Source organism: Rhipicephalus sanguineus, chromosome 10, assembly GCF_013339695.2.
Source record: "Rhipicephalus sanguineus isolate Rsan-2018 chromosome 10, BIME_Rsan_1.4, whole genome shotgun sequence".
NCBI classification, from domain to species: Eukaryota; Metazoa; Arthropoda; class Arachnida; order Ixodida; family Ixodidae; genus Rhipicephalus; species Rhipicephalus sanguineus.
The window spans coordinates 7,843,682-7,871,507 of NC_051185.1; the positions used below are offsets into that span (position 1 = coordinate 7,843,682).

Consider the following 27,826-nt stretch of genomic DNA (forward strand, 5'->3'; position numbering starts at 1 on the left):
AGTGCTGGAGTGGAAATTATGTCTCCAAAGTGAAACCAGACCTCCGCCATCTTACCACGGGCACGATAAAAATGTTACAGGAGGTCTAAAAAAAATGCTGGAGTGGAAGCTCTCCCATCGCCTTACCGGCAAAAGTACACCCAGCTCTCGCCTGCCCATTATCTCGAAAACATGTTGTCCATGTGTGGTGCCCGCATAGAGATTAAGTGGTTTTGCTCTGTTAATGTAAATAAGAGGTTATTCATCAAATAAGAGATCGTTGTTCCCGACGAAGGTAACACATCGACACAAGTATTGAGGATCTGATCTCCAATAAAATTTGCCACAATTATGAAGTTTCTTGAGGAAACCAGTAACACAAAGGCACACATTGAGCAGTATGTGTCCGAAAACATTTTCCGCAAAAAAAAAACCTTGTAGGACGTGGGAGGAAAATGCTCTTCGTTGAACGCTGACGTTTTATCCTGCCCCTACTAAGATGGCGGCCGCCATCTTGGGGGTGGTATGGCTTCACTCCCGAGTCATTCCAGGGTCATATGCCTGCAAATTTTCTTGTCACTACCCCAGGCCACACTGCCCAATCATCTGCTATCCTCGAGTGCGCTTTCTCCTTTCCTGTGCATCGCACTGTAACCATGACAACCCACAGGTACTCTCACTCCCCGCGTGTCTTGTTACATGGTCCCTGCGAGTCCACCATATAAACTCTAATGGACTACCGGCGCACTCCGGGCACGTAATGCAGCGTTACGTAAGGCAACGGCACTCAAAGTTGTCAGAACACGCTTCTTACGTAATTGCCAACGGCGCAAAAAAAAAAAAGAAAGAGAGAGACGCCGCACAACGAAATGGACCAGACAAACTAAGTGCGCATGCCCGTCCGATCCTCCTCGCGGTGCGGTTTTTTTTTTACTTTTCCGATATATTTGTTTGCTGAGTCATTTACAAATACACATTGAAAACAAGAAAGCGCGCCTTGCTTGATGTTATTACACAGACGAGGTATAAGCACATTCTGATGATAAGTAAGACAATTAGGGAATATATATCTGTATTCCTTTTTCAACTTTAAAAGTGATATCACTCAATTGAAATACAGTCATAAAATAGCCATGACATGTTCCGCTTTTTCGTTATTTCATACCGGTGTCACATGGTCACTTTTGATGGCCTAATCCGGATAGAATTTACTGACCGTGATTGGCTTCCTTGCGCAAGCTGTAGCTCAGGAATTAGTCACAGTTGAGAAGTCTGATCCTGATCGGGCCCACTCGCAATCAGCAGTGCACTGTGTGACACTGGTTTTAAACGAATGCTAAACAGAAGCATAATGTCGGCTGTGTATAATTCTGAAAGAGTTCTGAAAGTGCGAACCAAGGAGTTGTTTCTCAAGATTTAATTTCCCTTTCGAGTTCTATAAAAACAATTCTAGCTGCCCGGGCTGTTTTTAACCAGTTTGCCACAACATGGACACCTGATGTATAGAGTTTACCGTGGCGCCGTCAGAGTTCCCTTTCCGTACCTTGCATGCGTGTATCTAGTGGAAATATAGCAGTGAAACGTCGACGATGGAGGGTTGCATACACCTCAAAGAATGCTCGTGCCATCCGAGAATTCGTATAACCCATAACAAACCCCGTTCTGAGGAGATATTGGCAAGGTAGTTGGTTGGCTAGGTTAGTGCTGTGGGCGTCACGCATGGACGAAGACAAATGGTAAAAAACACGAGAGCTGAACTGCAAGAGCATGCTACCTTAATTACAACATCTAACCACAACCGTGTAGCAATGTGAAGGCCAGACATTTATAATTGTCAGTGGCAATCACTTCGGATAAAGTGAAATTATGTATCATATCACGAACCATCTGTGTCGTTTCAATTCGTATTACACCGGAAAATTTTTAATTGCAACGCCGGCCGATTTCAAGAACAGTCCGTCTCAAAGCGTTAAGATTAATACCATAGTTACTCAAATTTAAGCCGATGTTTTTTTTTTTTTTTCGAAAAAATGATGTGCGAAAGCGTGTGTGTGTGTGTGTGGGGGGGGGGGGGGGTCGGCTTAGATCCGAGTAAATATGGTATGCCTACTACGAGTCATGTTAGCAGGTCTACAGACACCCTCCCATAGTTCCCCAGTATTTATAGACATCGGGAAGCGTTTTGTATCTTACTTCAAGTACCATCCAACTTGGCTATTGTGTCAGCGATTTACATGAAAATAATAATAATAACGCAAGGTTGTGTGTTGTCGTGGGAAGCTGTTCTGAACAATGTTCAATGCATTAGTACATCCCGAGACCTGAACGCTTGAAACTTGCTGTGTGCAACAGGTTTCTTCCCGATTCAACTCGTAACTAGATCGTAACCATCGTTGCCAAACAGGACGTCGCTCGTAGAGCAAGGGTTGTATACACGTTCCTGACGTAGTAATGGAATCAGCCAATTACCGACCTCGAAGCACGGTTCCTTTTTGTCACGTGTTCCATCGGAACCCTTGACAATCTGACTCCAGCTTCTGGAGCGTCCCTGATCCACGAACGAAAGAAATTCAAGCGCGACATCAATTTTTTTTTTTTTGTATTACGACTTGTATCGCAATTGCTCGTAATAACCACGTCATGTCGCCAAGAATCTAATTTCTAAAGATAACCGTGGCTCTGATCTACGCGTTCGAGTCGAAATCACGCCAATATGACCCAAACTGAATACGGTAGAAACAAAAGCATGCGCCTTACTTAGCCCTAAATTGTCCTGTTACAATCCGTGAGTACTGTGTTTGTGTGTGATTTATGTACAGTATGCGTGCAGTACTAAAACACGGTTACTTATGTTATGTCGCTGCATTGTCGAGTACGTACGCTTCCCTCCGGATGTCAGAATATATGTGTTGTGAAAATTACAAGTGCCTAATATGAACGCGTGCCAAATAGCGGCCCCCATACGCGCACATTTCCAGTGTGCTGCGCTACAATCTTAGGCATTCACTGTCCTCGAAGAATTTTGTTGCCGCGTGACCAAACACCGGCGATGGGCTATCTTCGACGAAAACGCGCACAAAACGCAAAACAACATCGTAGACAAAACATCAATAAAGCGCCTGACGCGCCTACGTCTTCCACACGTCGAGTATTACAGACAGAAAAAAACATTTAAAAAAAAGGGGGGGGGGGATAAAACAATATAACAGGGAGCGAACGTTCGACACATCCCACTTTTGAAACATGTAGCGGGCGCACTGGTACGATCAAAATTAAAAAAAAAGAAAAGCTGAATCTCACATGGCGCAAGAGACTGGTGTAGAAATAGAAAGCGCAAGAAGACGGCAGTTTCAGCAACAGCCTTTTTATTGTGTGTCACGGGATGTCGCAACTTCGTCGTCCTCCGATGCCGGTGAAAATACCCAATACTCACAAAAAACCGATGCGCACAAGCCGCTCGCTCATGGGAACAAATAAATTATCTCCCGATGTCTCCGCGACTCGCTAATGCATCTCTTTCTCCGACAACCTCTTTACCTCCACACTCCTTTCGCACCGCCTCCTTTTTTTATCTACAACGTGGTGGTGTCGAGGAGCCTTCGCTCACACACGCACTCGGTTTCAAAGCGGCCGCAGACCAGACGGCGTTGTGCAAGGAACACACGAGCACACTGACGTACTCGATTTCAAAGTAACCGCAATCAGACGGCGTGCAATGCAATACACGCCGCCGCCGCGAAGGCGCGTCGTATGGCTCACGGGAACGACGGCGGCCACGGCAACACGCCGCGTAGCATACGCACGACCACGTAATACTGATGGAAAACACCGCGCACTGGGCCAGGCACCTCGACACACACACACACACACAAGTTTTTGCGAAGATCGTGGGACGCCAGCGACGCTTTATAACGGTAGTTGTCATTCATACCTCCCGACGGTTTTTGACGCATCGCTACGTTGCACGCCTCGCAAAACGAGGGGGGGGTGAAACCGCAGCGAAACCACACTGCCGCCCGTCAAAGGAACGCGCTTGTCGCTTCGCTCAGAAACCGTGGACATGTGACGGACGGCAAAATACAAATGCAAAAGGCACAAACACACACACGCGCACACGTTGAAGGACCACCGAGCGAGCGAGCGGCGTGCAAGGCTGTTTCACGTACGGCACCAGCGCACGTTGTCCGAGTTTCCGACCCTCCGTCGGTGGGAGCCGACGGTTGCTTACCCTGGGTTTGCTCGAACCGTCGATGGCCTTACGATCCCTGATGTAGGGTGAACCGGCCTGCTTGGAAAGCAGGCCGGCCGAATCTTGGAGCTCCACTTCGAAGCGAGTTGACTCCACGACGTCGGCCATGTTGCGTCGGTGTTTTTTGCTCGTCCAGACAGTCCGGTCGGCCGGCTTTCAGGATGTCCCCTGGCGCGCACGGAACTACGGTCACACGGTGGTGAAAAGCGCGAGGTTTTGAGCTACAAGGTTAATGACCGCTTCTGGGGTCCTTACTGGCCTGGTCAAAGCTCGAGACGTCCACCATCGCACTCCGACAACGACCGGTGCTCCGCAAAATGCGCTCGCCTCTGACGCGACGAAAAGGAGAAATAGAAAAAAAGCCTCGGTCTCGCCTCTCTCTCGCTCATTCATTTCTCTCTCCGCCACGCCTCTTCGCCTCTCTCCAAACCTCCTCACCCGCGCCTCCACTTTCTCTCCCCTGCCAAAGAAAGCCGCTGCTGCCGCTGCGTTGTTTCCTGGGCTGTTTGAAAATTAGCATTCACAGAAGAGAAACACTCGAAAAATTGGAAACGGAACTCGCCTGACGGTCGCCGTTAACGTCCGGGAAAGTGAGGATCGTGTTGACGGCTCTCGGATGGACCGAAAGTCGTTTTCCAACTTGGCCGAGCATCGATAATGCCCTTTGTTCGGGCCTGAGCGTCACTTCACCATCTGCAACGGTTCGGATGTGTTGCTCCCGAAGGTGTCAGCGGTAAGTACTTCGTACTCCTTGCTACTCGAGCTCAGGAGGTTGTTATCTCAATTAGTTACGGTGCCTGTTATGCTCAACGCAACTAGAGCGGCTATCAGCGCGTGCTTGTTTCAAAGCGCCGGTTAAGTTGGTGATCCGCCATTAATACCAAAAGCATAATCAACAGTTCTTGTGTTTGAGGCACGTAGCGACTTATTTGCAGCTCTGTGTTGCAACATAGTTTCAGCACTGTGGTAACGTGGAAGTCGTAGATGGTTCAACAGCCTTTTCATATTTGTCAGTCGAAGTAAACGTCACCTGTTAACATCAATGCTGCGTGTGCGCAAAGACAAAACATTTTCACACCCATGTGCACTTGCACTGACAGCCCTTAAACACGCGATGAAATGAAATAAAAACGTTCATGTGTACGTCAGGAAAGATCACTTGTGAAATGGAAGGAACTGCTAACGTGCAAAAAGTAAATTTTGTCGTTTCAATATCTTGAAAGCGACCCGACTGTGGGCGTCTATGTTGTGTTCATCGTATCAAAGCTTTGACGTTTTCTCTTCGAGGCATCATTTGTTGTGTTTTGCATTCCCTGAAATGCACATTTTCAGGCCGTTTGTTGAGCTGAGTTTTGTGGATATATCTCTACTCTTTAAATAAGAACTGGATACATAACGTGATCTCCTGCGTCCTACGGTTTCTCGTAACCATGGCAACACCATCAGTCTCCTGCTGCTTGGCTTCCCTGCTGTCAAACGTTGGGGATCGGTAAATCCTCGTCGGCGCGTTGCGTGACTTCGTTGCGGTTACGTATTCACCTTGCCATAAATTGAGTGTTTTGTTGTATTTGGTTTAGTCCTCACTGTGTGGACTTAATTCGTGGCGAGTGCTGCCCGTTCGTTTCCGTCAGATGTCGCGCCGGGGTCAAGACTCCTACTCGTCCCTAGGCCTAATAACTGTGCGAGCAAGTGCCGTCGGATTCCTCTGATGTACTGCCGCCGTCACCAGCCCCTCCGCCCGCTTTATTTTTGTTTCGTTCTGTCGGTAAGACTACCAGTTTCGATTGTGTTCACTGATAATTTGCTTACTGCGACCTATTTTGCGTAACGTTCGTCACGTCGTACAATGATGGCTTGCGCTCGGTAGGCAGATCCGTTATCACACCCCGAGGTGCCGACGAAACGGTGCCGGCTTGGCGATCGGCACTTTTCATAGTGCAACATTCAAGTTGCACTTACGAAACTTGCGTTGATTTATTTTTCATTCGTTTTTCGACCTACTGTAGCTGTAGCCATTGCCTGTGTTGTTTTGGTTTCGCCTTGTCACAGTGAGCGGACCCAAACTGGGGACGGTGGCATTCGATGAGCTTCCTAGTCTCTTCAACACTTCCCCTGCGATCGCTTAGATTGCACACGCTACATGAGTAATGGGAGTTTGTTGCAACTCAGTATGAGGGCGATGCTCGCGTCACTCTTCTACGCCACCGACAAGTGATCGAACATTTCTCGCATGACGTGGAACGATCGAAGTGTCTAAGAGAGGGTCTTTCCCCCAAATGGCGCCTCGCGCGGGCTTTGCCAGCGGCAGTGTCATGAACTTCGCCGAAAACGCCCATTGCAGCTGCGTAATGCACAAACTGAGGCAGCAACAGGAGAGGGGGCGCTTCTGCGACGTCGTCTTGCACGTGGACGGGCGCCAGTATCGGGCACACCGCAGCGTGCTGGCTGCCTGCAGCCCCTACTTCGACTCGATCCTGAGAATGCAGAAAGTGGCCGTGGAGCACCTCAGCATCTCCTGCCGAAACCAAGCCGCTTTCCAGTCGTTCCTGCGGTACATGTACTCCGGCTGCGTCAGCGTTCACCGGGGAAACGTCGCGGACCTTCTACAGCTCTCCAACCACTTCCTCATCTTCAAGCTCAAAAACTACTGCGCCGAATACCTGGAGCACAACCTCAATCTGGCCAACTGCCTCGCCATCAGGGAGATGGCGGAAGCCAACAATGTTCCTACGTTACTCAAGGCCGTGGCAAGTTTCGTGAGCGAGAATGTGGAAGACGTCCTCAGTGACCCAAGGCTACTGCGTCTGGACAGGGAGCGGTTCGTGGCATTCATCTCGGATCGGAGGCTCTGTCTTCCGCAGGGCGCTCCGCTGCTCAACTTAGTGACGCGCTGGGTCTCGCACGACCTGGAAGAACGAGAAGGCTGGCTTCGTCTGCTGCTCACGTACGTTGACTGGGCGGTTATCGACCAAAACACGCTCTCTCAGTGTCTAAGCCGTGACCCGGTGTTTAAGCTCAGTCGCCGGTGCCTCCATTTTCTGCTCGAGACGCTAGACAGTAACATGGTGGAGGCACCCAAGTGCAGTAGTGCCGAGAAGCGGGAACAGCTGCGGCTGGAGTTCTCGCAGGCACCCGAGAGCGACTGGGAGAGTTTCATGAACCTTGCCGTCTCTGCAGCCATCGAAGCTCTGTGCGCGGAGATGTCGGGGGAGGCACGGGGCTCACCTGGCGCTCCGAGGTCGGCCGCAGAGGAGGAGGACGACGACGAGACGCTGTCGTCAGATGACTGTGGCGAGCTGCTGGACGAAGATGACGGCAGTGAGAATACGCTGGGGATGGGTGAGTGATTCTGCTTCTACGCAACAGTGTGTGTTCTTTGATCACTTGATAGCGTATGGCAGCGCACACCAGGTGAAAGGGCAACACAAAACAAAAGGACATACACAAGCGCCGTGTATGTCCTTTTGTTTCGTGTCGTCTTTTCACCCGGTGTGCACTGCCATATGCTTAATGATCAACCAATTAGCCCACACAGTGCCTCATAGAGTTCGGTACTTTGATCACATAGACAAGGGTTTGATTCCCGGCCATGTAGACTGAATTCTGATGGGAGTGAAACACAAAAATGACTCATGTACAAACATGTAAGTACACCTTTAGGCCAGCATGCAGGAACCCCAGGTGGCCAAAATAATTCAGTCTCCCACTAAGATGTGCCTCATAAGCATATCACAGTTTTGTAACGTAGAACCCCTGCAATTATATTGCTAATTTTGTCATGGTGAGCCATTGCAGGAACAATCTGCACACCATGAAAAAGTAGTTCACATCAGGTATTAATAATTGTAATTCCAGTGGCATTCCCCACACTCACCACCACAGTACATTTGCTATGACACTGCCGAGCATGACATCACAGGTTCAGTACAAGCCCTGTCAGGTCTATTTCAGTGGAGACAAAATGCAGAAACGCTGCTGTAGTTAGGTTTATATGAATGTAAAGTATGCAACGCAGGTGCTGAAAGTTAGCCCACATCACCCAACCTACAATGTGCCCCTTAACCAGATTGAAGCTCTGGCATGTAAAACCCTTAAATTTATTTTTAACTTTCATATTTCCTGCACAATCTTTCTACATTGATGGAGTTACAAGAATGGCACATGAGTGGTGCTAATAATGCCAATGACTGTATATTACCAACCGACAATAAGAGTGGCTAGCGGGCACTTGCACGGAGCAGCATGATTGTTTCATTCTTCATGCAAGTGTTGACGTAGTGTACTGTCGCACTTTACTGAGTACCAGAACACCATAGCTGTGTTTACGTATTTCCCGTTGTGGTTTTATTACATCCACCTTTTTCTTCCTTGCTCTAACTTCAGGGGAGGACGTGATTCACCTTCGTCAACAGCAGGCAGCAGTCGACGACGAGAACAGCACGGAAGGCGAGAGCGACGAAAAACACCACATTCTCCGCAACCTGTTGGTCGGGAAGGAAGACACCGAAGCTGCAAAGACCTCAGAGCCCGAGGCCACTACGGACGACTCGAGTAACGGACAGACAGCAAAGCTGCCATCCTTTGTTTGGAAAGCAGGCGTCAAGTGTGAGCACTGCAGCTACGTCAGCTACGGCGCGGCGAGACTGGAACAGCATGTCACCAAGGCGCACGGCAAGGGCAAAACGTATGCATGCCCCATGTGCACGTACACGTGCAAGTGGAACCGCGAGTACTACACCCACATGAAGCACCACTTCAGCAGCGACGGCGAGGGGCCGTTCCAGTGCGATTCGTGCGCGTACAAGTGCGAGCGGATACAACTGCTACTCCTGCACCGCATGAGGCACACGGATGAGAGGCCATACCAGTGCGGCGCGTGCGACTACCGGTGTCGTCAGAAGACCAACCTGGTGGCGCATATGCGCTGTCACACCGGCGAGCGTCCATTTGCGTGCGACCTGTGCGGCCGCGCCTTTGCACTCAAGTGCACCTTGGAGCAGCACCTGCAGAGCCACCGCAACGACCGTCCCTACCTCTGCGATGTGTGCGGCTTCACGGCCAAGTACCAGTCTCATCTGCTTTCCCATCGCCGCTTGCACACTGGAAACGTCTTCCGCTGCCAGTTTGCCGGCTGCACATACGTCTCTCCGAAACGCAGCCAGCTGGAAGCCCACATGCGGACGCACACGGCGGTGCGGTCGCACGTGTGCGCCGTGTGTGGGCGCGCCTTCATCGAGCGCAGCCACCTCGTTCGGCACGAGCGGATACACCTCGACGACAAGCCGTTCAAGTGTCTGGAGTGCGACTACACCAGCTCGCGGCGAGACAAGCTCAAGGAGCATCATGAGAAGCATCACGGCGAGAACGCCACCGCCAAGGCACCCTACAGACCGCGCAAGACTTCTAGCAGCGCGGGGCAGATGTTGGTCGACTCGGCACAGCTGAGCCTCGACGACACCTATGTCTCGACGGACTCGCAGCTGGATCCGACGGATCCCGAAGGCCGCTACCTGGTAGTTCAAATGCAGGCGTCGGGGCTCTCACTGTCACAGATCCAGGCCCTCCAGTCACACTCCAGCCTGGACGACTCGTCCAGCATGATGTTTGTGGACCAACAGGGTTCACTCCTAGACACACAACTGGACCTGAGTGTAGACAATCCCGAGGAAATCTTGTCCGTTACTTTGAACGAACCTCTGAACTCCTCTTCAGAAATCAGTGCCACTTCCTCGGAACTCAGTAACGTGAATCCATTTATGACATTCTTTTAATTTATTTCAGAAGAACTGAAGCAAGCTGCTCATACATCATTGGGTTTGTTCAAGCAAGTGTTCTGCATGAAAACACGACCATTTTCACGTTTCTTGAGTGTTAATGTAATTCTGGAGTAGTATTCGGGTGAGGGAAGCGTCTGTGTGTTTTATTTTTGTTGTATGCAAGGTTCACAGCATGAGTTTAATGGCAGTGAGAAAAGTGTAAATACATTCTTTCAGTGTACACAAGTACTAGTTCCTGTAAAGGCGGCGATATTCAGTGCAACCACTTTATATGCTGCCACCTATTTTCCTTGTGCCAAGATCTCTGGTGGTTGGTGCACACCAGCGTAGCTCGTTGAGCCACCCAACTTGTGTAGTTTCTGCACTAACTGATGGTACCACAGGCTTTTCAAGGATTGTGAGTTGACATCACTGCTTTAGTAACTCTGGTGAAGCTAGTCCCAATGCACATCATCACGTTCACAAACTCACATCTACTTAGCGTTCCTCCTTAACATTGCTGAAGAGAGGCCAGCTGTTCATGTGTAGATTGACTACCCTATGCACAATCAGTGATATATCTTTATTAGTACTTGGACTGGTTTAGTGGTGGCCATCCCATACTGTGCAACTGGTTTTTGTCGGACCAACGAAGCATAACTTTCATTGTATGTATGGTTGTTATGATTGCTGCAGTGAATTCATTGTAGATAATATTCAGATTGTTGATACTATCAAAAGCCTTTAGTGGTTAAAGCATTGGCATTGATGGGTGTTTTCAAAGTAACTACTTGAAGTAACATAATTGAGGTATGGTTCTAATGCATAAGAGTCCCCTACCTAGTTTGATATATAGGCATTGCACAATGTGCAAACGGCCATATTCATAAATTGGGAGGACATATAAAGCGGTCAACACAAATAGATGGTTTGAAGTAGGATTAGTAACAACTTATGCTTGACACCCTCTTGAATGATGGTAGTCAAAAGCAGTGGAGAACAGTGTTTCGCAGCATCTTGTCAGGCACTGCACAGAGAAGCAGCTTCGTTACGAGTTGCTGTGGAAGTTTGAAAACCGATTGGATTTGGAATGTCTGTGGGGTCCATGACAACTGTGTTTTGCCACTACTTGGGTTAAAAGCTTCCAATTTTGTCCTACCCTCATACATCATGCTCGCTGTGCCATGGGGTAAATTTTTGGCTCTCCAGGTGTTGCCAGCGTGACGTATCTGATGTCAACCGCCATGGCCTGATGCACTGCGCTGTGTCCGAGTCTTTAAATGTGGCAGGTCTGAATTCTCCACATGCCATTGCAGCTTTAATTTGCATATGCAGTGACTGCATGTGGTGAGAAAAAAATCTTGTCCCAATCGCACCCCACAGACTGTGACTAAAATGAAGATTAGCGGTGTCTTGCAAGTGACAATCCTGTCTATTCTCACTGCCTCATATGCTTCTGGATAGGGATTGTAAAATTGTAGGCCTGAGCCTTGGAAGTGGGAGATGGCTTCACAAAGCAATTTCCTACTCGTGTGGTGCGACTTATAGTTCCCTACAGAAATTGAGAGAGGGAAATGTGGGGCTAGTGTCTGGTGTAGCTGCGAGTATAGCACTGCAGACTGCACAGGAATCGTGAGCAGGTGGCTGATTTGCCTAAACTTTGACCCAGCTGCGGAGTTGCCAGTTCCGCTTATAATAAGCAGATTTGGGCTTCTTTTTTCGCCAAGTCGCTTGTAGATTTTTCCTGTCGCTTGTCGCGTTTTCTGGGCTCATTTGCAGTTTTCCAGCAAATATACCTATTTTAGTGATCACCACATTCACCAATAGGGAGTTTGTCGACGACTTTGTGTAGTTGAGTGTTGAAGTCAAACATACGTGGGGGTAATCAACAAGTAACGTTAATCATGCACTGGCAAATGTGCATGTAACCGAACGAAGAGTGTACCCTGGAGACAATGATAAAAAGTAAATATGTGCTTTCCTTTATAGTTGCGCATATTTTCACTGTACAAAATAATTAATGTGATTTTTTTCAACTCCCCTTCGTAATTGAGTGGCATTTTTTGTTGCAATTAAAAATATTTTCAAGTATGAAAAAATTTATTAACTTTTCGCTTCTTTTGGCCTTCTTTTGCGATGATTATTTGCTTGTTAGCTCGGTAGCATCTGGCAACTCTGCCCAGCTGCAATCAGGTGATTGCATTAAGTCGCTTTGTAAAGGCTAACTTCGGCGATTTTTTTTATCATGTCAAAGTAGTGGTGCTTCGATGTTCCTGAGATGCTCCTATCATGGGTCCAATAGTAGAAATACCCTGCAAATTGGACAATAATCTTACATAAGCAAAATAGCGCAAAAACGAAACCCAACTGGGCAGTACTCTCCTTGCGCGGCATATAAGCTGGTGAAAACTGGAAATCGTGCAAGGCATGCCGGTCCCGCAAGCGTGTATTATGAAAGCGACGAAGAGCAGACGCTAAGTGGCAAGGTGACCATGCCGCAACAGCTGTACCATGTCTGACTGACCGTGCCACATGCACAAGCTCCTGGGAGCTGTCGGACAATGACAGCTGCGATTCAGACGCATTTGGAGGCCAACTACATCCTCTTCCATGAAGTAGAGCATACCTGTTTAGTTATGTGCTTGTCTGGATTTGCATTCCAACGCCAGATGGCACTATCTGTCCATGCGGCTGGCGCAATCGGGTATAATGTCAACGCTAAAAAGTTTGCACACAATCTGAAACTTTAATATTGCTATGGGAAGAGTGCACAAGTTTGTGGATAGTGGTGCTCCACATCGCATTGTTAGGGTCGATGAAATTTTATACAAGCCAAGCACGAGCCACCGTTTGCACAATGCACAGCTTATTACCATATACAGATAGGCATGGTCATGGTGGACTCTGTATACGTTACGGAAGGTGTTTCTGTACGGTAATGTTTGCGCATGTGCACTCTTCAGCCGGTATGGCATTACTGTTCTTTCCGTGCAGTAAACGGACACTGCTAGCTCAAACACTAATATCGAGACGTAGGGTAATCGTTAGCCGAGAGTGTTTAGTGACTGTTAAGGTAATTATACCTTAGCAGGCGTGCACAGCCCACAACGCAACACCACTTGCTACCTATCGCATGCAAACCCACAATGAACTGAAACTCGCACGCCCTACCAACGAAGCGCTGGCCAAGCACACGCGATTGTTTCTTTTTGGACAGCAGACGCTGTAGTGGCACCTCGGTTCAGTCACTTCCATCGCTTTGCCCTAAATGAAGTCACACACACAATGTTGCCAATAATTATGGGAAGCCAGGTTGGAGAGTTGGGGCTATCAATAAAATTCATTTGTAAAGAATCTGCATATCTCTTCGGCCTGCAATTTGGCATAAGTGACGGAAACTTGCAAAGAAACATACCCAGCTTATTGAAAATCATTGACCTCTAAAATTACCGAAGTTTTCCTTTAATGCAATCACCATGATCGCATCCAGCCATGTTGGCATTGCATATTTTTTTGTATGCCAAGAAATGCACCACTGAAACGTTTTGACAGCCACTCCCATAGGTGTCACTTTCTTGTCATGCAGAGCACACTGAGAGTGCGCATTGTGCTAGCTTATTGATACGTGTCAACATGCCTGGGACACTTGAATGATCCACATGTTGTAGGAATGGAACTTGTAGTTTTGTTTCCATCAAATGTCACTTTCCTACCCTGTGAGAGCCAACTCTTTGAAACTTCATTTAACTACCCTGTGAATGAACTCCTTCAAATGTCATTTACCAACCATGCGAGCCAACTCCTTCAATGTCCTTTACCTACCCTGTGAGCAAACTACAAGTTTCACATGTATACGTACTCGTCCTCATATCGATTTCTCAGGTGAAGTTGTCTGGCTCCCATAGCCTGTCTTGGTGATTACCAAAGTTTTGCCGTCGGATCTCTCTACAGTAGAACCCTGCGATGATTTTTGATGCCATTTAGTAGCTGGTAAATACTTGCCATGCCAACTAGTTGCACACGATTGCATTCTTCAACTTTTGAGCTTCGAAAACATTCGCAAGGTTCCGCTGTAGTACTAGTAAATTCCATGTAGTCTTGGTGTCACTTTCATGAAATGATGCGTGGTTTCCCGATGTTGTCAAGAGTTTTCCCAGAAGCGCATGTCATCACATTTCCATTCTCCGGTGAAGCTTTAGTCTTTTTGTCACGAAGTTTACATACGTTATAGCATGTGAACTGTCACTTCACAAGTGCCAATGAGTAAATTATTTGATGAAGGCTAGTGGCGGACTTGAAAGAATGACGCTGTACTGCTGCCGCTTCAGTGCAGTCAAAGAAAAATAAAAGGTTAACAATGAAACGGACACAGGTGTTTGTGTTCTTCAATTCTGGTCTTTATTGATATCACAGAATTTGGAAATGTCAGAGGCTCCTTATGAAACTGCAATGTAGGATGACACAATAGTGCAACTGAGCACAGACTTGCGCACATAAATCGTGAAAAAACACAGGGGATAATGAGTCCTCCCGTTTTTATATAGCAAGATCAGACGTATTCAGCAATTCTGTTCCAGCCATTTCTGATAAAATGGTAATGCTAAACCTATGTTCCAGCCACAACTCTGCAACAATTGAAAGCAAAATATATGACTAGCTAGCACTCAGTTATCACTTGATGTGTGCAATATGCATGGTTCGACATCAGCCATTTCCATTGGGAGGGTTGACATGTTGCTCTGTAAAATTCGCATTTTACTAGAAAAGCATTGGGGAACGTTTAAGCACAGTTTTCATTGGCCATCGATGTAGCACATCTTTGTTCATTTGTGTCGCCCGTCTCAAAGCCAATCCACAGTGGCAAAGTTCCCATTCAACCACCATTGTCTTGGTTAATAGATTTTTCTTTTCTCAAAAAAATTATCCGAGCCATGAACACATTTGTACACCTGCACCTCACTTATAAAAATGGCTGATGTGAACAGTGGGGAAATCCTCTGAAGACCCACAAAACAGTTGTAATTAGAAGGCACTCATGATCATTATATTAACGTAATGATGATATCAAAAGGTGAGAGAGTTTAAAAATTGCACTTGAACAGGTGGGAGATTTACAAGAACGTAACAGTGAACTGTGAGATCAAAACTTATGGTGATGGAAATATGGAGGTAGTGATAGAAGCGATAATGTAAATAAATTCTAAGGCACAATTGCGACACTTTTTATCAGCAGTCACGCTTGCAAAGCTGAAGTTCTTAAAACCGGCTGTCTCCAAAGTTTACAAATCATTGTGGAATCAAGTCAGATTCTAAAGTCGCCTGGGCAGAACCTCTTGCAATACGTGGAGAGTCGTGAAGCTGGAGTCGACGAACTGTTAATACTAACCTCATTATCACAGCACATTGATGGCAAAGCTCACAGTTACTAACACTTCTAGTAAAGAACTGCCACCTAAGGGTTCACAGGGAAAACGTCATTTCTGCAAGGCAATCATTCGAGGGTTTATGTTCACAAATGAGAATTGTAGATAACAACACAGGCACAAACCGTTCTTTCTTTTTAATTTTTTTTTCTTTTTGTACATACAGTGAGCCTTTTATTTGCTTACTGCCTAGGAACGCGTTCGCCGCGAGGAATACCAGACCCTGCGAACGAAAAGAAGGAGACTTGTCAAATTGAGGCAAAAAGTTGAGTCATTTTACACTGACAGGTACACTTCAATATAATAGTTAAGTATAATAGTTAAGTATAATAGTTAAGTACGGCAGTTTGTGGCAGTCAACGAAGGTATGTATTCCATGACATAATGAACACTGACAGTTTAAGCTGAATTGTAAGGAACTATTCGACGTCTCCATCTAATCAGCATAACTAATGAAACATTCATGCCCATGAAACGAAGACAGCTAGACAGAAACAATTAGATAAGATAGGTGTGCATTTGTATATGGCTGTTTATTTTTACCTCTTTACCTCTGTGCTTAGTGTAGTTTAATGCTAATGTTTTCAAAGCTATTTAGCTGTAATAACGAAACATGAGAACCACGTGGCAAGTTGCCGAAAGCGACACTGACAAATTTGCAGGAATTAGCTGTTTAAATGTCGAATAACATGTTCGTGCCCACTGTTGCGCGAACAGCAACAGCGGTCACTGAACTGATGGCCAGTACAGAAGCCCAAAAGACGAATACCGTTTATTCCTGCAAAATGCCTTTGTGCATTTCCTAACCAATCACACTGGCACAAAACACAAAAAGAAATTAACTTGCTGATTCGGTACTGGCAGACTAGTTGATTGCACGTTTGCATGATCTTGAGAACACCAGCGCAAAATTTAAGAAGACGTGGACAGACAACCAAAGATGGACGCAACACGGTGGCCTGCGTTGTGTGTATCTTTGTCTGTCCACGTTTTCTTAAATTTTGCACTGGTGTTCCCAACAAAGAGAAATGCAAGTGTGGGTGAGCATTGGCAGATAGATGCACAGCACACATAACACCACATTGTTGAGGAAATTTGAATATTGCACTTGAACACGAGGAAGATTTATAAGAATATAAAGTAAATTGCAAGATCAAGATCTAATTGATGGTGATGGAAATATTGAGGTTCTGATAAGTGATTATCAAAATAAATGTGAATGTACAAAGCACAAATCCTAATGAACAAAGTGCACATCACTGGAAAAATCATTGCTTTCGCTTGCCCGTGCTATTGCGAGGAGTGCTCTTGAGCAGTGCCATGTTATACGTGCCCTCTGGTTTCATGGGGCAGTACGATCTGGTGTGGCTCTTATCACCCGTGGCACCGCATATCTCACACCGATGTTCGCGCAAGATTGGGCACACCACGGCATTTGTCAGAGGGTCACGCAACATGTGTGTGCGTGAGAACGATCGAGTCTCGCCGAGACGTCGGCAGAACGCGCACTCCACTGGTGGCTGTTGCGAGGGACGACGTCGCGACTGTGAGCCATGCTCAACACTAGCCGTACCGATGGGCCCGACACGTCTGATGCGCTCTTCCCTGGCCTCGGCGTCAGTCTCCAATGCAGGGCCCTGTGGGTGCACCTCCCCTGAAAAAGTACGATACAAAAGTGTTGACTGTTGGGCCAGTTGTGCATCACTGTGAAATCGTTGTGCGAAACAAAACAGAGGAAGAAACGCTGTGGACAGGATGGCCCCTCATCCTGTCTATCCTGTCCACAACGTTTCTCCCTGTACATCTTTTTGTTTTGCTCACCGATTTCACAAAAAGTACGATGCCACTTTTAGCAAACTGTGTCCTTTCCAAAAAGTGTGACGATGATTTTGGAATTTTCTGAAACAAGGGGCCAGTGTTGCCAAAGAGCACCGAGTCAGCATTAACATTATTTATTCATTCAGTCCACTTGTTTAGGTAGGGTTATAGCAGGAATGGGAACAGTTAATTAGCATAAACAACATCAACACAAACAATATGAACTTTGAAATCCGTGATATCACATAGACGCACCAGTGTTGCGGCTTCGGCGCGAAATTTGAAATACGAAACTTTGACCCTCATTTAATTATTACCGCGAAATGAACGACGAGAAAGTTGTCGTAGAGTAGCTTATTAGTATACACTGATATAGTACCGAACTTTTGTTAAATGGACGATCGACTGATGCAAACGCACACGGTTTGCGGTTGTACCCAGCGGCCGGGACAGTATTAAAGCAATATGAAAGGGAAAACGCGAGCGCGTGGCTAACAACCTCAAAGCACAATTCGACTGATACTCGCATGGCGCTGTCAAAAGTAAAGTGGAAAGGGTGACGCTTTTCCGCGAACTGTTGTCACTCCCACCACGCGTCTGTTTCAAACGGTGCTCGAAACATATGAAACAAATATCAGGTTGCGAAGATCAGCACCGTTATCGCGTGCCGTATTTATCAGCAATAGCGAGGCGGGCGTGCGAGTGACCGCGGCGCCCTTTCTACTTTCTTTCCTAGAGCGGTTGCAGTGAATCGCCCCACTTCAGGTTTGAGGCTATTCGACACGCGCTCGCGTGTTCCCTACTTCGATGCATATCGTTACTTCGATGTAGCCACACCTATTCTTATACCCCAGTGTTAATAAGCGACACAGTTACGCCCCGTTAACAAAAGCCCAATGTTCTATCGCTCACTAAACAAGACGTCACACGAGAGCTCTTTAGAGTCCCTTACGCCAGTGAAGACGAACGAACCAAGCACTCAGATCAGGTGCCGACCCCGCCTTTGAAGTTCCCGCGTTAAGCTGACTGTGACCTAGGGTCCCGCGCTTACTTGTAGCATAGTCCCTCAATACTATGCTTTAGTTTTCTCTCTCCCTCTCTCTATCAAAGTAGGGGTAGGCCGTTCGCGCGAGATTTAAAAAAAAAAAAAGTGACTGGTTGCAGCGCGAGCTCTACACAAAGACAAACAAGGCACAATTTGACAAAGAAGACACACACGCCTTCTTTTGTCCTGGTGACGAGTTCACGCTGCAATGCGACCCTCAAAAAGAGCGAGTTTGGCGTCAATATGTCGTGCTCACCTGCCGCTCCCGGTGTCTGACTATCGATGTTGTGACGGCGGCCCCGTATCTGCCGGCTCTCTCCGGTTTCCTGCGGCTCGGTCCGCTGGCCTCCGTGAGCCGTTGTCGTCTCGGACTCCACACTGCCCCAGACACGGTCCTCCGACCCATCGTTTTCATCCGGCGGTGGCGGCGGGATGACGTACATGTGCCTCTGTGCCGGCGGCAGGTCGGCGAAAAATCCTGCGCGCAGGAGCGTCATTGCAGCTTTTAAAAGGACCACTAAACCACTCCGAATTCGAAGACGATCGAGAGTGGTTTCTTTCTTGCCTTCACTATCATGCCTACAGGCGCCAGCTCCTCCTCGCCACTTATTTTTTCATGAAACACGTGGACAATGTCAGCACTAAGCGTTGAGACTATCAGGATTTCGCACTTTTTGGATTACACTTGCTCCAGGGGCGTAGGCCGAAATTTTTTTCGGAGGGGGGGGGGGGTTGCATCTCCTTGATTTGAAGTGGGGGCCGGGTAGGCAGATGTGGTCAAGTGTCATTTTGGGCTCTGTATGCGATAGCAAAAAAAATTTCGGGGGGAGGGGGGAGGGGAACGGGCCCGGTGTGCCCCCCTCGTGACGTGAACAGCGCGTGTGATATACAAGGACAAAGAACCGACGAGGACTAGCGCTGACTTCCAACTGAAGTTCATTAACACAAACATAGAAAAACGAGAACAAGTAGGCGCACGTGATCACCGCTCATTTGAATTTCGCATGACGGCAGGCATGGAGAGGGAACCAAGAAACAAAAAGAATTAATAAGCAAAAAACCACAAAACCTCGAAAAGACGTCAGGAGAAACAACCGGAGAAATGTCTAGGTTATCTGACCGGATGAACTTAGGTAATCTATTTCTTTTTCAGTGAGGGCGATTGAAGGTTTGCTGATACAATTGCCTTTAGCGATAGCTGCAGCTTCAGTGATTATGCGCGTGCTATCCTGACGATGCCTAGCTAAAATACGTGTGTTATCAAATGCTGGAGCGCACCCGCATTGTGAACAGTGCATTGCAAGAAAACCTTCTGTCCCTCTGCGTACCTTTTGGTTATGCTCCTGCATTAAGGCACCTGCCCGTCTGGCCGATGTAAGTCTGTCCGCATGAGAGTGGAATGCTACAAACAACGCTACTAGAGCAGTCAACGAATTTATTCTTGTGCTTAATTTTGCATGCGCTTTCAACCCGTTTTAGAGGGTTGGTCCTGACACTCAGCTCGGACAGCTTGTGCGGTGCCGAAAATACGACTGAGATGCCCGCCTTTTCACCTATCTTTTTTAGCTTGTGAGAAATGGCATGTTTATACGGGATAACCGCCACCTTATTTCTCGCTGGTGCCTGGAGATCAGGAGACCTACTCGACGGCTTGAACCTTTCCCGCAGCTTATCAGCAACAGAGACGAGAAGGTGACGGGGATAGCCGGCTGCCTTCAATCTACCTACCTGCGAGAAGAAGCTGTCGTGAATGGAGTGATGGCAGGACTTAACAAGGGCGTTGTGCAAGCATGCTTGGATGATTCCCTTCTTAACAAGTTTACTCTGTGCCGAAGTGTACGGCAGGAGAGGTTTTTTGGCGCGGGGCTCGTACTTCCAGCACACATGCCAGTTGAAAAAAAACGACAGGCCTGCGCTGAAAACGCAGCACAGTCACAGCGAAAGCTGGAAGAGCGGCGTTTCTAGAGCCCGTTAAGCTCTCTTGGGGCTACAATACAAGTACACTAGAAAGGTACCCACTATGCCGTAAATCACAATTTTTGTGAAGTTGGTAAGCATCTGCTAAGCCATTATTCGTCATTCTGCGGAGAAGCGAGGCACCACCTACACGTCTGTAAGGCATTATGTGCACTTTGTTGACGCGACGACTGATGACGATGAAGAATTATGGCTCAGCCCTTTGTAATGGGTTGGAATCTTTAAACAGCCCACCAGTTATGTAATTTGCATTGGGTGACGCCCGGTCGCTATTTCACTCTCCCGTCATGCTGTATAACATGCGTTGACGTGGGAGAGAGACGGGGGGGGGGGGGGGGGGGGAAGAACTTTACTGAGACCCCGAGGAAATGGATCATGCGCTTATGGGCTTCCTTGGCAACCAATACAAGTGCACTTGCGTGGAACCCACTACGCTATAAATCATTGTAATTTTTGAGAAGTAGGGCAGCAGGCACTGTGCCATTTTTCGTCATTCTACCGAGAGCGTTGGTACCTGCTAAACGCATGTAAGGCATTATGCGCACTTTGTTGATGCTGTGCCTGATGACGATGAAGAATTATGGCAGAGCCCTTTGTAATGGGTTCGAAGCATTCAACAACCTACTCGTTGCGCAATTCGCATTGTGTGACGCCTGTTTACAGAATTCGCGTTGTGCGACGCTTGGTGCTTATTTTACTCTTCAACCACGCTATATTACATATGCTAATGTGGTTCCTTCTCGACATGAAGCCTGTATAGGACCTTTTTGCAAAGCAGTTTCAAGCACCGGCATGGCTCAGAAAGTTTTGATTGTAGTCAGCTATGTGCTGACGGTTCATAATTTCACTTTGTAATTGTATAGCTCTACCCTGTTTTTGTGAGTATGTAAATAGTCTTGGTATGCAAGGCAATAAGAAAAAAAAAACCGGCATGGCTCAGAGGTTGAATACTGGGCTCCCACGCAGAGGGCCCGGGTTCGAACCTCGTTCCATCCTGGAATTTTTTCTTCGTTTTTTCTTTCTTATTTCGAGCGATACTGGTTACGGACACCGGCGGCGGCGGCGGACAACTACGGCGCCAAAAACGGCCGGTGAAATGATCTCATAACAGCTTTTGCTGTAAAAGGACAGTTTTAAGTCGAGATATTTGAGCACTCCCTCATCAGCGAGCTCATGCGCGCGGGTCAAGGCTATCCTCAAATATTGACAAAGTGCCGCGACACAAGGACCCAAAAGTGGCGTCGTTACACTCAAACAATAATTTTCAGTTGGAAGTCAGCGCTAGTCCTCGTCGGTTCTTTGTCCTTGTGTATCACACGCGCTGTTCACGTCACTATGGAATACCAACTAGCCCGGTCACACACCGTGCCCCCCTCCCCTGGCTACGCCAGTGACTTGCGCAGTCGAGAACGCGCAAAACAGAGTGAAATAAGTTGATCGATCGCGCACGATAGCCATGCAGAACGACGAGCGTGTGACTGCATCGCAAAGCAGGCTAGGAGACAAATGACAACTGATATTCCTCGTATGCAGTGGCGTAGCCAGGGGGTGGCACTCTGCCCCACCCCCCCTCCTAAATTTCTTCTCTTTATTTCTTCTTTTTTTCATTGGCATACAGAGCACAATATGGCTCTCGACCACATCTGCCTTTCCCGGCCCCCACTTCAGATCCAGGAGGTGACCCCCCCCCCCCTCCAAATATTTCTGCCTACGCCCCTGCTCGTATATGGACCAATTAAGAACTTATTTCCTTATGACGTCACGTGAGCGGACTGCTGACGTCACGAATTGTACCAAAAAGACGGGAAACTCCAGGAGAGACTAAAGTGGATCGTTAATTCTTTGTATCTTCAGAGGTTGTTTGGAACACCACCGCACAGCGAGACCGCGCATTGCCGTTTTCTACGACTGCTTTGTGTTGTCACGTTGCTCTGGAGCAGCCGAAGCTGTTCTGGCTTGCTGTGGAGTTGTTGAGGTTTATATTACCTCGGCTACACCATTTCTATAAGTCTGCAGCGAAAACAGAAAAAAAGAAGTGGTTATACCCAAAATAAAAAATGACCAACTAAAGAAAAAAAAAAACGTATAGCAAACTGCAACAAGATACACGAAAAGCGTTGGTTAGAAATATTAACTCCTCCCCCTCCTTCACCATTTCTTTTCTTCATTTTTCTTTCTTTTTTTTCTGGGGGGAAGGGGGGGGGGGACCTGCGCCCCGCAAATCAACAACGATACTAGAAGACTGTAGGATTGGGTGTGTTGGTACAACATGATTATGAGTGCAAAACAGCGCAGCTGACAGGAGGGGACAGAAGAGGACACAGAGCGCTGATTTACTTCCAGCAGTTTATTTCTTTTGAATGCCTTCGCTTTTAATAATAATGATGTAAAAAATTATTATGAGTGATTATCAGCGCTCTGTGTCCTCTTCTGTCCCCTCCTGTCAGCTGCGCTATTTTGCACTCATAATCAACAACGACAGCTGCGAACAGAGACATCGAAATCTGATCGGCTGGCCAAACTCGCTGGATGTGTCATCGTACTTAGCGTATCGTTCACAAAAGCACGTCATTCGTATCGCGCATGCAAACAAATTACAGACAACATACACATCGTTTCGCTGCACCGAATCGGCGATAACATTCGATAATGTTGCGATACACGCTTGTGTTGAGCGATTAGAGCGACAGATTTCAGCCGGTGAAAATCGGTGGTCAGGAAAAATGATAATGAAGTACAATCGCGTATCAACTTTTTAACAACGACAAGCATGGCCCTGTTGATGGGATCGCGGAATTACGTTGTGAGCGAGGCGTGAAACCGCTATCGGCTCGATCAGCTTACACACCAAAAAAAAAAAAAAAAAAGAAAAAAAAGGCGTACATACTTATAAGTAACTAGAAGCAGCCACGAAGCCGTAAGTTCATATGGAAATTTTCGAGCCAGGTTCGTAGCTGAGTGGAAATCATTCAGACGCCCAGATGTGAAGAGGGGACGCACGCATATCCATGGCGCTCGACATGGGACGAAGCCTGAAAGTTGCGCCTCTTCAATCCTTCACGCATCGAGGAAAGTTGATTGCGGCAAGAGAGTGGCATGTAAAATACCTTTGCCATGTGGGAATTGCTATGTAGAGCAGACTGAGCGTTGTTCTAATAGATTATTTGACCACAGGGCCTCATTGAGGGAACCGCCGTGTTCAAATCTTTCGCTGCATTGCAGGGAGTGCGGCTTCGCGCCTAAGCTGACAGAAGCAACTGTGCTCGCAAGATTAAAAGAAAAGACGGAGCGAGAGATTGAAGAGGCGTTTTTTTATCAGCATATTTGTTGAAGCATGCGTCGCTAGGCTGTCAATACTGTTGCACGAGTTAGATTTCCTCATTGCCAATCTCTAAATCTCCTCTTGTTGTTTCGGATCACGTGTCGGTTTTTCATGAGTATATATGCGTGTGTGTTCTTCAGTAAATCACCGCCACTGCCCGACCATTTTACGTCTTCAGACGGGACTACGCCGAAATGATGCCACTCTGATTTGCCGTTTATGGCAGAGAGTGGCTTTCACAAAGTCGTTCTCCTTTCGAATAGAAATAGCTGACAACCCGTTTTGTGACATCTGTGGTGGCGAGGAGACACTACAGCACAGGGGCGTAGCCAGGGGGTTGGGGTTCAACCCCCCCCCCCCCCCGAAATTTTTCAGTTTTGCTTGCGTGTATATACATGCGCACATACAAACGCACGCACGAACATACATAAAGTATGGTTGAACCCCCCCCCCCCCCCCCCCCCCGAAAAAAATTTCTGGCTACGTCCCTGCTACAGCACATCTGCGACTGTCCTCGCTACAATGCGCAGAGAAAATCACTCGCAGTCGCTCTTGCTCGCATAGATCCCAGACCGATGACGGCAGAAACCATTCTGGAATGTCGTCCTGAGAGGTCATTGTGGGTGAAGGCGACGAAGGCAGTGCTCAACTTCTTGGAAGGCATCAGACTTGCACCGGCGGTTATAGTTAGCATGACTGTGAGACTTTTTGTGCGTGCGTGCTCTCCTTCTCTCACCCCCCATCTTTATATCGCCCCCATCCCTTCCCCTAATGTACGGTAGCATACCGGTCCTTCTAGACTGGTTAAAGGGACACTAAAGTTAAACAATGAATTGGTTTAGATTGATAAAGTGTGCTCGGAGAACTCTTATGTAGTTTATTTCACCACCATAGGTTTATTATTAGAGAAGAAAACCAAGTTCAAAGTTTCATTTTTAAATTTTGCGCCGAACTTTGTAATTCGTGACGTAAAAGGTTTCAAAGAGCATTTAACGTATTTTGGCGCCACTGGCTCGACGAAATTTCCACAAACACGTTATGTCAAGTCTCCGGCCCCCTCAGAGGACAACGTACTTCGATTTAACCGATTAGGAACTACGTAGGCCCAAGCAGGCGCCGTCAAAAATATGTGACGTCACGGCAAATGGTCAAAACTATGTGACGTCACGGCAAATGGTGCGGGAATTCCAAGGTGGCGTCGCCACCTGTATTTTCTTTTTGCGCGTTTTCTCGCTTATTAAGCGTCTTCTCGCAGCAAGCGTGGTGTTTTTGGTATCGTGGAAGTCTACTTTACTAATGCGAGAAAAATCGTTTTGCTCTTTAGTGTCCCTTTAACATCCCTGCCTTTCCTTTCTCTCCTATTCCTTCCTTCCTTCCTTCCTTCTTTCCTGAGTTGATAGTTAGCGCTGTGTCGTGTGCTCCTTTCTTCTGTGTTCGTTGTTTTTGTGCTGCGTTTAATAATGATTTCAATATTGTATGGTGCCACCGCCACACACGCGTCAGCGCATTTATTGATCCCCAGGGGAAAATGTTTCTGCTGGTTTCTACTGGATTCTGTTGGTTTCAACTGGTCCCAGTTGGAAGTCAACTGCATGGTCGGCTAATGGTTTCAAATTGTCCCAACAGGAAGTTACTGGTATTGAACTGGTACTGCACTGGTTCCAGTAGAACGTTACTGGTCTTGAACTGGGATCAAACTGGTTCCAATACGAGGCCACTGGCCTTGATCTGGTACATTTCCTTCTTTCCCTTCCCTCCTCTCTCTCACCTATATACTCCCCTTTCCCATTCCCCCAGCGCAGGGTATAGCCATCCGGGCATCCCCGCCTTCTCTCATGTTGTCTTCCGTGTCTTTTTAACATGCTTACTTTATGCATGTTTGTGCGTGCGCGTCTGTATGTGTGCGTGTATATATACGCATGCAAAATTAAAAGCTTTCGGGGTAGTTTTGTATGAATAGCTACTTGAAAAAGATCGGATCCCACCTCGCTACGAATTTCGCAAATGGTTCGTCCTTTTTCAGCACTTCAAAACGCCAATTTTGCCAATCTTTTGTCCCAAATTTCTTTCGTAGCTCATTCACCCCGAGATCACCCTATTTCTCGCATCCGGGGAACCCGGCCAGGTCAAGCTAAACGAATCGCCTTATGGTGAAACACACACGCACACACACACACACACACACACACACACACACACACACACACACACACACACACACACACACACACACACACACACACACACACACACACACACACACACACACACACACACAGCGCCATAAAAACACAAGACCAAACAGGACCAGGTATGTTTGGTCTTGGTATTTTTATCGCGCCGTTTCTTTTTTTGCTATGGTTACGAACCAGCAAGCTCAATTTCATACGATTTTAAAGTTGCCCTATAACCAGTGCCTTTTACATCTGTGACGAGGGTAATGCATATGATCGGTACAGAAGAACAGGGAGGTTTGTCCGAATTGATTCCAATAACAAAACACCCGACACCGCGAATTAACAAAATAATAAATAAATAAATAAATAAATAAATAAATAAATAAATAAATAAATAGTCTTCTCTTCGTGCTGTGTTATCCATTGGGAGGATGTTGCAGCTGCCGGGCTTTTTTCGCGATGTTGCGCTCTAGAAGGTGACCGCGCGCAGAAGTGTAAACGACCAAATATCCATATGATACCATAATTGTCGGGGCTTTCCGTCTTAATACCACGTCCCAGAACTGGTGGAGGAACTGAGTAATAAATATGCACCGTACCCCGCACCTCCACCTGTTTGTCACGCGCTTGGGCAAAAACAGCGGAACAGCAAGACACGAATGTCAAGACACGAACGAGCGGCTTGCGCTCTTCGTCGTCTTGGCCTTTTTTCCGGCTGACCACGGTTTGCTGGCTCAAAACACCAGTTGGCAATACGATAATGAGAGACGCCGTAGTGGAGGGCTCCGGAAATTTCGACCACCCGGGTTTCTTTGACGTGCGCCTAAATCTAAGCACACGGGCCTCCATCTCGTCTCCGTCGAAATGCGGCCCCGGCGGCCGGGATTTTTCGATCCCGCGACCTTCGCGTCCAGCGGCGGGTGACTAAATATCCAGAATTACGGCGTCGAGCGATTTCACAGCAAATTAGGCAGGTTTATGTTGCAGCATATAGAATTTAGTTGTCAACGCCTTGTGCATATAGTGGACCTCGTTGGGAGAAGAAGCCTATACGACCAAGTTTCTATTCCCTCTCCACCCAAACGTATACTGGCGAAAACTGTCGTCATGCAGGACAATTCGCTGCCTACATAGATATACCTCATATAGATGCGACACTTTCAACTACATAACCATTGGCGTAGATAGGGGTGCGGGGGGGGGGGGGTGCAACCCCCGAAAATTTTCAATTTTGTATATTATACACGCACTCACATAAATAGTGGCTGCCCCCCCCCCCCCCCCCCACACACACATCGGAAAAAATTCTAGATACGCGCCTGTATACAACAATGCCTGAAAATGAAGCGCTAAATTGAGACGCGAACTTTCAAACCACATTTTACTGAGCGTGCAGATGCTCCTACTCCAAGCCTGGTTCGTTGTTACGAACAACGCGGCATAACAAAGGACCCACAGGCAAAGACATCCACGTCACAGAGTTGTGTGAAGAAACATTAATAAATAAATAAATAAATAAATAAATAAATAAATAAATAAATAATAAATAAATAATAAATAAATAAATAAATAAAGGCAACAAGATGGCGAGTTGGGCTAATTTGTTCATGTTTAACAATTAGCTTGAAGCGCACAGATTACGAAGCGCTGCCCTGTCCACTTCCATTGTCCGCGTCTTCGGTGCGCTCCAAACTAAATTTTTTCAAAATAAAGGCAATAAAGCAACGACTCGTACTAATTACCTTTGACGCGCGGCCGTGGCGTGTGAAGCAGCCGGATAACTTCATCTTCCAGTGGTCCGTGCGGGTTATGCACTCTGTGATCCTCCATCACGGGTCAAAGGCTTGCGACGAGACGGCGTCTTCCCAGTTACGCTCCAACAGTCGGAATGACGTTTCGGCAGGAAGAGACTAGCGCTCCGTGTACAACGGTCGACGAGAATGTGACACTAGCCGCATACGAGCTGTGCACAGGTCGGTCACTAAGTGACAGCGCGAGTGATTATCTCAGCTTAAAACAGGGGGAGGGGAGGGAGAGAGAAAGAGAGGCTTCTTCTACTGTCCATGGTTCAGGAAACACG

The 27,826-nt window shown here is 47.3% G+C and overlaps 4 protein-coding genes across 6 annotated transcripts in view; 1 reads left to right on the top strand and 3 right to left on the bottom strand.

Moving 5' to 3' along the window:
- LOC119406943 (adenosylhomocysteinase-like 1) overlaps window positions 1-4,568 on the bottom strand; it is a 277,734-nt gene extending 273,166 nt beyond the window's left edge. The window contains exon 1 of one of the 2 annotated variants that reach the window (XM_037673731.2): window positions 4,208-4,568. In XM_037673731.2, coding sequence (XP_037529659.1) covers window positions 4,208-4,336 — 129 coding nt within the window. In that variant the 5' untranslated portion in view covers window positions 4,337-4,568. The remainder of the gene's footprint in view (window positions 1-4,207) is intronic. The other variant, XM_037673734.2, reaches the window with a different exon arrangement.
- Window positions 1-27,826, bottom strand: part of LOC119406953 (uncharacterized) — a 487,035-nt gene that overhangs the window by 221,547 nt on the left and 237,662 nt on the right. The gene's annotated exons all lie outside the window — the stretch shown is intronic.
- LOC119406942 (zinc finger protein 16) lies at window positions 4,682-13,061 on the top strand. Of its 2 annotated transcripts, XM_037673729.2 has the most exons (3): window positions 4,682-4,961; window positions 6,570-7,567; window positions 8,612-13,061. In XM_037673729.2, the coding sequence occupies exons 1-3, from the start codon at window positions 4,936-4,938 to the stop codon at window positions 9,997-9,999; spliced, it is 2,412 nt and encodes an 803-aa protein (XP_037529657.1). In that variant the 5' UTR covers window positions 4,682-4,935; the 3' UTR covers window positions 10,000-13,061. The 2 variants fall into 2 exon arrangements, with proteins under 2 accessions (XP_037529657.1, XP_037529656.1); XM_037673728.2 differs by lacking the exon at window positions 4,682-4,961 and having other exon boundaries at window positions 5,591-7,567.
- Window positions 16,676-27,576, bottom strand: LOC119406944 (uncharacterized). The gene is made up of 3 exons (XM_037673741.2): window positions 27,489-27,576; window positions 18,527-18,748; window positions 16,676-17,061 (listed from the first exon to the last, which is right to left on the bottom strand). Exons 1-3 carry the CDS (start codon window positions 27,574-27,576, stop codon window positions 16,676-16,678), a joined length of 696 nt encoding a protein of 231 aa, XP_037529669.2.

Bases quoted from the DNA above. Each gene is read 5' to 3' on its own strand.
- LOC119406944 (XM_037673741.2), bottom strand. From the start codon at position 27,576: ATGGAGGATCACAGAGTGCATAACCCGCACGGACCACTGGAAGATGAA. The intron at 18,749-27,488 runs GTAATTAGTACG...TCCTGCGCGCAG, and splicing joins GCCACGGCCGCGCGTCAAAG to GATTTTTCGCCGACCTGCCG. The intron at 17,062-18,526 runs GTGAGCACGACA...GTACTTTTTCAG, and splicing joins TCAGACACCGGGAGCGGCAG to GGGAGGTGCACCCACAGGGC.
- LOC119406942 (XM_037673728.2), top strand. From the start codon at position 6,505: ATGGCGCCTCGCGCGGGCTTTGCCAGCGGCAGTGTCATGAACTTCGCC. The intron at 7,568-8,611 runs GTGAGTGATTCT...CTCTAACTTCAG, and splicing joins TGAGAATACGCTGGGGATGG to GGGAGGACGTGATTCACCTT.